The sequence below is a fragment of the Babylonia areolata genome, chromosome 17, assembly GCF_041734735.1.
Source record: "Babylonia areolata isolate BAREFJ2019XMU chromosome 17, ASM4173473v1, whole genome shotgun sequence".
NCBI lineage: Eukaryota > Metazoa > Mollusca > Gastropoda > Neogastropoda > Buccinidae > Babylonia > Babylonia areolata.
The window spans coordinates 20123291-20135364 of NC_134892.1; the positions used below are offsets into that span (position 1 = coordinate 20123291).

The 12074-nt window shown below is 44.4% G+C and overlaps 1 protein-coding gene across 1 annotated transcript in view; it reads right to left on the reverse strand.

The window, feature by feature from the left end:
* LOC143291512 (GTPase IMAP family member 4-like) overlaps positions 1-6958 on the reverse strand; it is a 17579-nt gene extending 10621 nt beyond the window's left edge. The window contains exons 1-2 of the mRNA XM_076601402.1: positions 6823-6958; positions 831-907 (exon numbers count right to left, since the gene is read on the reverse strand). Coding sequence (XP_076457517.1) covers positions 831-843 — 13 coding nt within the window. The 5' untranslated portion in view covers positions 844-907; positions 6823-6958. The remainder of the gene's footprint in view (positions 1-830; positions 908-6822) is intronic.
* Between the last annotated feature and the right edge of the window lie 5116 nt (positions 6959-12074).

A 12074-nucleotide genomic window follows, 5' to 3' on the forward strand; every position in this document is an offset into this window, starting at 1 on the left:
TGTACGGAACGGAAGCGAGTAACACACACACACACACACACACACACACACACACACACACACACACACACACACACACACACACACACACACACACACACACACACACACACACACACACACACTAACACACACCAAGGGAAAAACAACAACAAAACCCTAGCATGAATGCTACACATGAATGATTCAAGTGAAATTAACACAGAAAAGTAACGATAACATTTTAAACACAGATGTAAGAGACATAAAAGGCAGCAAATAAGGCGACGGGTAATGGGGATATGGACAGATAGACACATTATGTGAAAGACAGAGAGATGGAGAGACAGAGGGGAGAGAGAGACACAGACAGACAGAGAGAGAGAGAGAGAGAGAGAGAGAGGAGAGAAACGAAAATTCTTTCTTTGCGAGAACAATAGCTAAGCACTGGCGCACTTATGTCCTCGTCATGTTTAGCTAATTAGGATCCACACTTCACAATACTAATTACCATAAGAGAGAGAGAGAGGGGGGGGGGGAGACATAGAGAGGCAGAGACAGAGAGAGACACAGCGACAGAGACACAGAGAGAGATAGAAAGACACAGAGAGAGACACACAGGGAGACAGAGACAGAGAAAGAGAGGGAGAGAGACAGAGACAGATAGACACACAGAGAGAGAAAGAGAGAAGGAAAGAAAGAGAGAGAGACACACACACACAAACACACATACACATAGGGTCACCGAGAGAGAGAGAGAGAGAGAGAGAGAGAGAGAGAGAGAGTCACACATGGAAAGAGGAGAAGAGGCAGAGAGATAATCAAATAGGGGGTCATTCCATCACTTTTACCTCTGGATGCCATTTCGAATCAAGTACAAGTCGTTTCCTTTAAGTGGGGAGGGGTGGAGCAGCAGCCAGATGCAGTACTGAAACACATTGCAGACAAACCAACACTGAAACACATTGTAGACAGACCAACACTGAAACACACTGTAGACAACAACACTGAAACACACTGTAGACAGAACAACACTGAAACACACTGTAGACAACAACACTGAAACACACTGTAGACAGACCAACACTGAAACACATTGCAGACAGACCAACACTGAAACACATTGCAGACAGACCAACACTGAAACACATTGTAGACACACCAACACTGAAACACACTGCAGACAAACCAACACTGAAACACATTATAGACAGACCAACATTGAAACACATTGCAGACAAACCAACACTGAAACACATTGTAGACAGACCAACACTGAAACACATTGTAGACAAACCAACACTGAAACACATTGCAGACAGACCAACACTGAAACACACTGCAGACAAAGCAGCACTGAAACACACTGCAGACAAACCAACACTGAAACACACTGCAGACAAAGCAACACTGAAACACACTGCAGACAGACCAACACTGAAACACATTGCAGACAAAGCAACACTGAAACACATTGTAGACAGACCAACACTGAAACACAGTGTAGACAGACCAACACTGAAACACAGTGTAGACAGACCAACACTGAAACACACTGTAGACAGACCAACACTGAAACAGAGTGTAGACAGACCAACACTGAAACGCACTTTAGACAAACCAACACTGAAACACATTGCAGACAGACCAACACTGAAACACACTGCAGACAACAACACTGAAACACATTGTAGACACACCAACACTGAAACACATTGCAGACAAACCAACACTGAAACACACTTCAGACAAACCAAAACTGAAACACATTGTAGACACACCAACACTGAAATACACTGTAGACAGACCAACACTGAAACACATTGTAGACACACCAAAACTGAAACACATTGTAGACAGACCAACACTGAAACACTTTTCAGACAAACCAACACTGAAACGCATTGTAGACAGACCAACACTGAAACACATTGCAGACAAACCAACACTGAAACACATTATAGACAAACCAACACTGAAACACATTGTAGAGAGACCAACACTGAAACACACTGTAGACAGACCTACACTGAAACACATTGCAGACAAACCAACACTGAAACACACTGCAGACAGACCAACACTGAAACACATTGTAGACAGACCAACACTGAAACACACTGTAGACAGACCAACACTGAAACACATTGCAGACAGACCAACACTGAAACACATTGTAGACAAACCAACACTGAAACACATTGTAGACAGACCAACACTGAAACACACTGTAGACAGACCAACACTGAAAGACATTGCAGACAGACCAACATTGAAACACATTGCAGACAGACCAACACTGAAACACATTGTAGACAGACCAACACTGAAACACACTGTAGACAGACCACCACTAAACACATTGTAGACAGACCAACACTGAAACACATTGCAGACAAACCAACACTGAAACACATTGTAGACAAACCAACACTGAAACACATTATAGACAAACCAACACTGAAACACACTGTAGACAAACCAACACTGAAACACATTGTAGACACACCAACACTGAAACAAATTATAGACAACAACACTTAAAGACATTGCAGACAAACCAACACTGAAACACACTGTAGACAACAACACTGAAACACATTGTAGACAGACCAACACTGAAACACATTGTAGACACACCAACACTGAAACACATTGCAGACAAATCAACACTGAAACACATTGCAGACAACAACACTGAAACACATTGTAGACAGACCAACACTGAAACACATTGCAGACAGACCAACACTGAAACACATTGCAGACAACAACACTTTAACACATTGTAGACACTAACACTGAAACACACTGTAGACAACAACACTGAAACACACTGTAGACAAACCAACACTGAAACACACTGTAGACAAACCAACACTGAAATACATTGCAGACAACAACACTGAAACACATTGTAGACAAACCAACACTGAAACACATTGTAGACAGATCAACACTGAAACACACTGTAGACAAACCAACACTGAAATACATTGCAGACAACAACACTGAAACACACTGCAGACAGACCAACACTGAAACACACTGCAGACAAACCAACACTGAAACACATTGTAGACAAACCAACACTGAAACACACTGTAGACAAACCAACACTGAAACACATTGCAGACAAACCAACACTGAAACACATTGTAGACAGACCAACACTGAAACACATTGCAGACAAACCAACACTGAAACACATTGTAGACACACCAACACTGAAACACATTGCAGACAGACCAACACTGAAACACACTGTAGACAAACCAACACTGAAACACATTGTAGACAAATCAACACTGAAACACACTGTAGACAGACCAACACTGAAACACATTGTAGACAGACCAACACTGAAACACACTGTAGACAGACCAACACTGAAACACATTGTAGACACACCAACACTGAAACACACTGTAGACAGACCAACACTGAAACACATTGCAGACAAACCAACACTGAAACACACTGCAGACAGACCAACACTGAAACACATTGTAGACAGACCAACACTGAAACACACTGTAGACAGACCAACACTGAAACACATTGTAGACAGACCAACACTGAAACACACTGTAGACAGACCAACACTGAAACACATTGTAGACACACCAACACTGAAACACACTGTAGACAGACCAACACTGAAACACACTGTAGACAAACCAACACTGAAACACATTGCAGACAAACCAACACTGAAACACATTGTAGACAAACCAACACTGAAACACACTGTAGACAGACCAACACTGAAACACACTGTAGACAGACCAACACTGAAACACACTGTAGACAGACCAACACTGAAACACATTATAGACAACAACACTGAAACACATTACAGGCAACAACACTGAAACACATTGTAGACAAACCAACACTGAAACACATTGCAAGCAAACCAACACTGAAACACATTGTAGACAAACCAACACTGAAACACATTGTAGACAGACCAACACTGAAACACATTGTAGACAAACCAACACTGAAACACACTGCAGACAAACCAACACTGAAACACATTGCAAACAAACCAACACTGAAACTCATTGCAAACAAACCAGCACTGAAACACATTGCAGACAGACCAACACTGAAACACATTGTAGACAAACCAACACTGAAACACACTGCAGACAGACCAACACTGAAACACATTGTAGACAAACCAACACTGAAACACACTGTAGACAGACCAACACTGAAACACATTGTAGACAAACCAACACTGAAACACACTGCAGTCAAAGCAACACTGAAACACATTGCAAACAAACCAACACTGAAACTCACTGCAAACAAACCAGCACTGAAACACACTGTAGACAAACCAACACTGAAACACATTGCAGACAAACCAACATTGAAACACATTGCAGACAAACCAGCACTGAAAAACATTGCAGACAAACCAACACTGAAACACATTGCAGACAAACCAACACTGAAACACATTGTAGACACACCAACACAGAAATATAGTTCAGTCAAAATGCCCTGATACATTCAATTAGTGCACCATGAGAACGACTTTCTGGCGCAGACACACCTATTATAAACTAATGTAACTAAGATGTTGTAGTTAGAGTTCCAGGGTACTGGAGATTGAATAGTGGCTATCTAAGAACCACTGAATTTGTATATAAATATATAACTACCTTTCAGACAAAATACTAAATGAAAGCACTAAGAGTAACATCTGCATAAATAAATGGGACCTCTGCAAAGCTTAAATTTTTAAAAATGTGTCCGGGGTGTGAAAATAATAATTATTATTATTATATTTAAATAGCGCTGAATCTTGTGCAAAGACAAATCAAAGCGCTTTCGCACAGTTTCAGTTTCAGTAGCTCAAGGAGGCGTCACTGCGTTCGGACAAAACCATATACGCTACACCACATCTGCCAAGCAGATGCCTGACCAGCAGCGTAACCCAACGCGCTTAGTCAGGCCTTGAGAAAAAAACAACAACAAAAAACAAAAAACAACAACAAAAAAACCCCAAAAACCGGGGGAATAAATAATAGATAAGCTGACATAAATAAATAAATAAATAAATAAATAAATAATAATTATAATATAGAAAAGGTAGTAGTAATAATAATAATAATACTAATAAAATGAGAATAATAAAAAAAATAAATAAATAAATTTCGCACAAACAATTCACACGCATGCATAACTCTAAAACTGGAACAAAACACAAAAACAACTGAAGACAAGGAAGAGGCAAGGAAGGAAGGCTATTTTGGGAAGCAGTGGGTTTTAAGACCAGACTTGAAAGAGCTGAGTGTGGAAACATGACGAAGAGAAAGAGGAAGTTCATTCCAACTGCAAGGTCCAGAGACAAAAAAAAAGAAGAAAGATACGCTAGTGTGGCCCGCCACGTAACAAGATCCATTGGCCTTGCTAAAACAATCCAGGAGATGATTATAAAAATAAAAGAAATAAAACAAACAAACAAACAACAAAATGATGGACGGACAAATGGGCAGAAAGGACAGAAAACCCATTTGCAGGGACCCAGGCTTTGCTGTACAACCAACAGACTTGAAAGAATCTGGGGTTTTGTTCTTCTGTACAGCACCCTTATGGCTCTGAGAACAGTTGAGGAAGGAGGAGGAGAAGAAGAAGAAGAAGAAGAAGAAGAAGAAGAAGAAGAAGAAGAAGATGATGATGATGATGATGATGATGACGATGACCTCAATCAATCATGGAGGGTGGTTATCTCAGCCTTTTAACGTGAACTGTGGTATGAGGCAGGAATATCTGTTTCACCGTTAGCATTCATACTGGTATTAGGCAGGGGTGTGTGTTTTCACCGTTAGTATTCATACTGGCAGAAAAGCTACGAAACAAAATCAAGTCTAGACAGAGTATAAAAGATTAGAAGTTTGTATTAACGATACAGAACAGTTTTTTTTTTCAGAGATTGAAATGACATGTATCAATTATAAGAAATCTTAACTTCGTTTGAACGTATTTCTGTCCGAAACTATTACCATCAAAACAAAAGATAAGAAGACAAGGAATGGAGCATAATCGTCCACACACCATGGTCAACAAAATTCATGGTGTTTACTTTGAATCAGATAATGTGTCGAGAGAGAGAGATGGAGTCTCCCGTCGGTCCGACGTTTGAGTAGGCAGGCAGGCTTATCTGTCGGTGTGTGTCCTAATACGGGAGAAGAGGCCGATTCTGGATGCGCAGCACTTCCCACAGGTGTTGCAAGGGAAAACGTAATCTAATGTTCTTATTATGTCGAAGAACATTGAAAAGAACTCAAAGTGGAACATTTGCGCGACTCAATAACAAACTGGAGGAAGAGAGACCGCAATGTTCAAAGGCAAACTAGTAGTGGTAAAGACGGTTTTCGTTAGCCAATTCAGTATGTCTCTGTATCATGTATTGTATTGGGCTGCCTCACAGACTAACAATCTTGCACAAAATTAACACAATTTCATATAAATCTCAGTGGCAAAAAGTTCATCAAAAGAAAATTGTTGAAGAAAGGTCAAAGTAAAATACTGGAATCTAATGTAGATGAAGGCGGTCTGATTATGATTAATCCGCTTCAGTTCAAGATTCATTCTTTTATTTGTAGCGGAAAGAAAACTATTTAGAACCACGACAAGCTTAACTTGAGGCTGAATCCGCCACGGTGGGTCTTTGAAAACCTAGAAAGGAGAGCACTTTTTTTTTTACGTAAACTGAGGAGCAAAACGAACAACAACAAAATTATGGGGGTTGAGAGGGGGGGAGTGGGGGGTGGGGGGGGGGGGGAGTCTTAAAGCCGATGCTGCTAATTAATAGTCACTCACCTGACTTTTTGTGTCTCAAGGAAGAAATTCTATGAAATAAAACACGCCGTCAGCTCCAAATGAAGCGAACACTGCCATTCAGTGTGCTACCTACGCACTCATGTGTACACTGCTGGGTGTGGTGTGTCGTTAAGAAGGGGAGGCGGTCGGGTGAGAAGGTGAGAGGGGTGAGGGGGAGGACGGGGGGGGGGGTGTGTGCCGATTGGAGGAGGAGATTCCGGTAGTGTTGGGGTATTTCTCGGGAATTGAAAATGTGCCGCGCAAGCGCACTCAAATGTTGCGCCTGTGTAACTGGAATTAACCCCGCCCACACACATCTCCTCCCCCCCATCACCCCCACACACCCCCCCCGTCCCCCAACCCTCCCCCCCACCCCCAACTCTCCTGAGGGTGATTTTGACTATGTCCCAGATCTACCCCGTTGGGGGTAGGGGGTGGGGGTGGGGGGGTATTGTATTGTATTGCATTGTATTTGTATTTCTCTTTTTATCACAACAGATTTCTCTGTGTGAAATTAGGGCTGCTCTCCCCAGGGAGAGCGCGTCGCTACACAACAGCGCCAACCATTTTTTTGTATTTTTTTCCTGCGTGCAGTTTTTTGAAATTTTATTTGTTTTTCTTATGGAAGTGGATTTTTCTACAGAATTTTGCAAGGAACAACCCTTTTGTTGCCGTGGTTTCTTTTACGTGTGCTTAGTGCATGCTGCACACGGGACCTCGGTTTATCGTCTCATCCGAATGACTATTTCAGGGTCATTCTAACTTACTGACTCTCCTATCCCTCTATCCTAAAATTACCCCCTTCTCTACTGAAACTATAAAACCAAAATATACTACCATAACTTTTTTTTCTCAAGGCCTGACAAAGCGCGTTGGGTTACGCCGCTTGTCAGGCATCTGCTTGGCAGATGGGGTATAGCATAATATATGTATTTGACCGAACGCAGTGACGCCTCCTTGAGCTACTGATGCTGATACTGGGAGGAGCTTGATAGAGATTTTCTTTGTGGCATGGTGATAGTAATAGTGGTGGTGGCGGCGATCGTGGTGGTGGTGGTGGTTGTGTGTGTGTGTGTGTGTGTGTGTGTGTGTGTGTGTGTGTGTGTGTGTGTGTGTACCTCTGCGTATGTCTGCATATGTAAACGTAAACATCCGAAGAGAAACAGACTTAAAACTTCCTTTGGTATTCATGACACTGCGCTAACATGGGATACGTTTTATCTGACAGATTGTACGCAAAAAGTTTGTGTGAATGGTAAATACTCTCGTGTATCTGCCTTGAGATAGGGTGTCCCACAAGGGTCCGTCCTACACCTTTCCAGTGTACAATCCAGGTAATCAGGTGCTGAAACGTTCTCTCTCTCTCTCTCTCTCTCTCTCTCTCTCTCTCCCTCTTTCTCTCTCCCTCCCTCTCTCTCCCTCTTTCTCTCTCCCTCCCTCTTTCTCTCTCCCTCCCTCTCTCTCTCTCTATCCTCTCCCTCTCTCTCCCTCTCTCTCCCTCTTTCTCTCCCTCTCCCCCCTCTCTCTCCCTCTCTCCCTCCCTCTCTCTCTCTCCTCTCCCTCTCTCTCCCTCTTTCTCTCCCTCTCCCCCTCTCTCTCTCTCCCTCTCTCTCTCACTCTCTCTCTCCCTCTCTCCCTCTCACTCTCTCTCCCTCCCTCCCTCCCCCCCTCTCTCTCTCTCCATTCTTCATTCTTTTCGCAGCTAGTTGTCTCAAGGTTTTGCCAACCTCAATGATCACTCAAGCATGTGGGACAGCCTTAACTCTCTCCATACGAACGGCGAAAGAGACAACGTTAACAGCATTTCACCCCAATTACCATCATCAAAATATTGCAAGCGGAAGGCTCTTATACTGAAGAGGTGAATGTTGACAAAGAATACCACAATTCTGACGACGGAAGCTAAAGGTTGGGTCATTCAGACACCCACTGGACATCCGAGGGGTCTGTGTAGAGGAGGAGAGAGGACTGGCCGCACTGAGTGAGTTAAACTGAAGGAAAGATATGTTGTGGGAGAAAGGGAAGGGGTGAAAAGCTCGACACGGCAGTCTAACTCGGTGATTTTTGGGGGAGGTTGTTTTTCTTGGGGGAGTGGGGGTGGTGGTATTTTTTTTAATGCTGTTGTTGTTTGTTTAAGTGTTATTACTTTTCGGAGTTTACTTTTCCCATAACCGGAACATGGCTTTGATCACACTGCAGGTATGGACGGAAAAAAACCCAAAGACTTCAGGCAACAACAACCAAAAAAGCATGTCCAGAGAGTTAGTTTGACTGGTAAAGTTATTATTTCCCAAAGCAGGTAACGTCCCTTCCTCTTGTACAAATAACCATCGACCCTATCACTTCTTCGTCAAGCGCCAAAGATTGCGTGATGGCATGTCTGGGTTTTTTGTTGTTGTTTTTTTGTTTGTTCGTTTTTGTTTTTGTTTTAAACTCCTGTGCTAAATGTACACGTGTGTTGTATTGTGTCATTTGCACAAGTGCATTTGTATAACACACACACACACACACACACACACACACACACACACACACACATATATATATATATAAAAGCAAGGCATCCAGGGCGGTGGATAAAGTGTTATCATTTTGACTGCACATGAGTATCGTTTTGTGTTGCCATCCTGGACGGGCGCAATAGCCGAGTGGTTAAAAGCGTTGGACTTTCAATCTGAAAGTCCCGAGTTTGATTCTCGGTAACAGTGGTGGTGGTGTGTCCATCGAGATCGATGATGACCATCGTTGTCATCCAGATGGGGGATGGGGGATGGGAGGAGGGTGATGGTGGGGTGGGGGGGAAGGATGCTCATGAATCTATCTGTGAGTGCGCAGATGGCTGAATAGTCCAATCTGCGCACGAAATGTTCGCTGACAGTTGGGGCAGACAAAGACAGGCATATCATTGTCAGGGAGCTTGTTTGCCCGTGACTTTCTGGCCTGCCTCTTCTCAACAGCTGCAGCAGTCCTGTTGGCCTCGCACAACCTGGCGCCTTTGTGCACAGCAGTGCGCCATTTGTCACGGTCCACTGCAGATTCCTCCCAGGAGTCAGGGTTGATATCAAACGCTTTCAGAGAGACTTTCAGAGTATCTCTGAAGCGCTTCTTCTGACCTCCGTGTGATCTCTTCCCTTGTTGCAGCTCGCCATAGAAGAGCCTTTTGGGCAGCCGATGGTCTGGCATGCGCGCCACGTGTCCAGCCCAGCGAAGCTGGGATTGCATCAGGATGGTGAAGATGCTGGGAAGGGTGGCTTTTGCGAGCACCTCTGTGTCTGGGGTCTTGTCTTGCCACTTGATGGTCAGTAGCTTCCTGAGGCATGTTGTGTGGAAGTGGTTCAGCTTCTTGGCATGTCGTTGGTACACTGTCCAAGTTTCGCAGGCGTACAGTAGTGTGGGGAGAACTACTGCTCTGTAGACCTTTAGCTTGGTCTCAAGACTAATGCCTCTTCTGTTCCAGACATTTGCATTGAGTCTACCAAAAGTTGCGCTTGCTCTTGCAATCCTGACATTCACTTCATCGTCGATGGTCGCATTTCGTGACAGTGTGCTGCCAAGGTATGTGAACCGCTCCACCGCACTGGGTCTCTGACCGTTGACTGTGATGTTGGGCTCAACGTAGGGTTTCCCTGGGGCTGGCTGATGGAGAACTTCAGTTTTCCTCGTGCTGATGGTAAGGCCGAAGTTCCTGCTGGCAGTGGCAAACTTGTTGACGCTGAGTTGCATGTCAGCTTCAGATCCAGCGTTGAGGGCACAATCGTCAGCAAACAAAAAGTCTCTGATGATGTCTGTCATGACCTTCGTTTTTGCTTGAAGCCTTCTGAGGTTAAACAGCTTGCCATCTATTCGGTACTTTAGGCCGATTCCAACATCGCCATCTCTGAAGGCATCAGTAAGCATTGCAGAGAACATGAGGCTGAACAGCGTTGGAGCCAGGACGCAGCCTTGCTTGACACCATTTGTGACAGCAAAAGGAGCAGATGTTTCACCATTGTCCTGGACTCGAGCCTGCATGCCTTCATGGAACTGGCTGACCAAGGAAATAAATTTCCGAGGGCATCCGTACTTGGCCATGATCTTCCACAGTCCCTCTCTACTCACGGTGTCGAAGGCCTTAGTGAGGTCGACATAGGTGGAGAACAGATCAGCATTTTGCTCCTGACATTTCTCTTGCAGCTGCCTTGCAGCAAACACCATGTCAGTGGTTCCGCGCTCTTTCCGGAATCCACATTGGCTCTCAGGCAAATGACCTTGGTCAAGGTGTGCTGTGAGGCGGTTAAGTAGGATCCTGGCAAGTATCTTGCCTGCGATGGAGAGCAAGGAAATGCCCTGATGGTTATCACAGGCTTGCCGGTTCCCCTTTCGCTTGTACAAGTGAATGATAGATGCATCTTTGAAATCCTGGGGGATCGTCTCTTCTTTCCACATGAGTGAGTACAGCTGATGAAGCTTCTCAGTCAGCACAGTGCCTCCATCCTTGTAGACCTCTGCTGGTATGGAGTCTGAGCCAGGTGCTTTGCCACTGGATAGCAGACGGATTGCTTTCTGGGTTTCAAGAAGTGTTGGCGGATCGTCCAGTGCTTCGTTGGTGGGGACTTGTGGGAGACGGTCTATGGCTTCATCATTTATGGAGGAAGGGCGATTTAAGACACTGTTGAAGTGCTCAGCCCAGCGTTCGAGAATTTTCTCCTTCTCGGTGATCAAGGTATTCCCATCTGCACTGAGGAGGGGGGATGATCCTGAGGATGTGGGGCCGTAGACTTCTTTTAAGGCATCATAGAACCTCTTCATATCGTGCCTGTCAGCATATCCCTGGATCTCATCAGCTTTGTCACTCAGCCACTTATCCTGCATCTGGCGTAACTTTTGCTGAACAGTCCTGTGGGTGGCATTGTATGCATCCTTTTTTGATGTGGACTTTGGGTTGCTCAGGTGGGCTTGATGCAGACGGCGTTTCTCATCCAGAAGCTGCTTGATTTCATCACAGTTTTCATCAAACCAGTCTTTGTGCTTTCTGGTCATGGGTCCCAGGGTCTCTGAAGCTGTACTATAGATCAGCTCACGCAGGGTCCTCCAGTCAGACTCCACATTCTGGTTGTCCAGAGAGGCGGATTCCAGACGATCTTCCAGCAGCTCCACAAAGGACTGTTTGATGGTGATGCTTTTCAGCTTAGCGATGTTGAGCCGTTTTGGAGCCTTCTGGCCTTGGGGGCGTCTCTTGGGTTGGATTCGAATATTCAGCTTCGAGACTACAA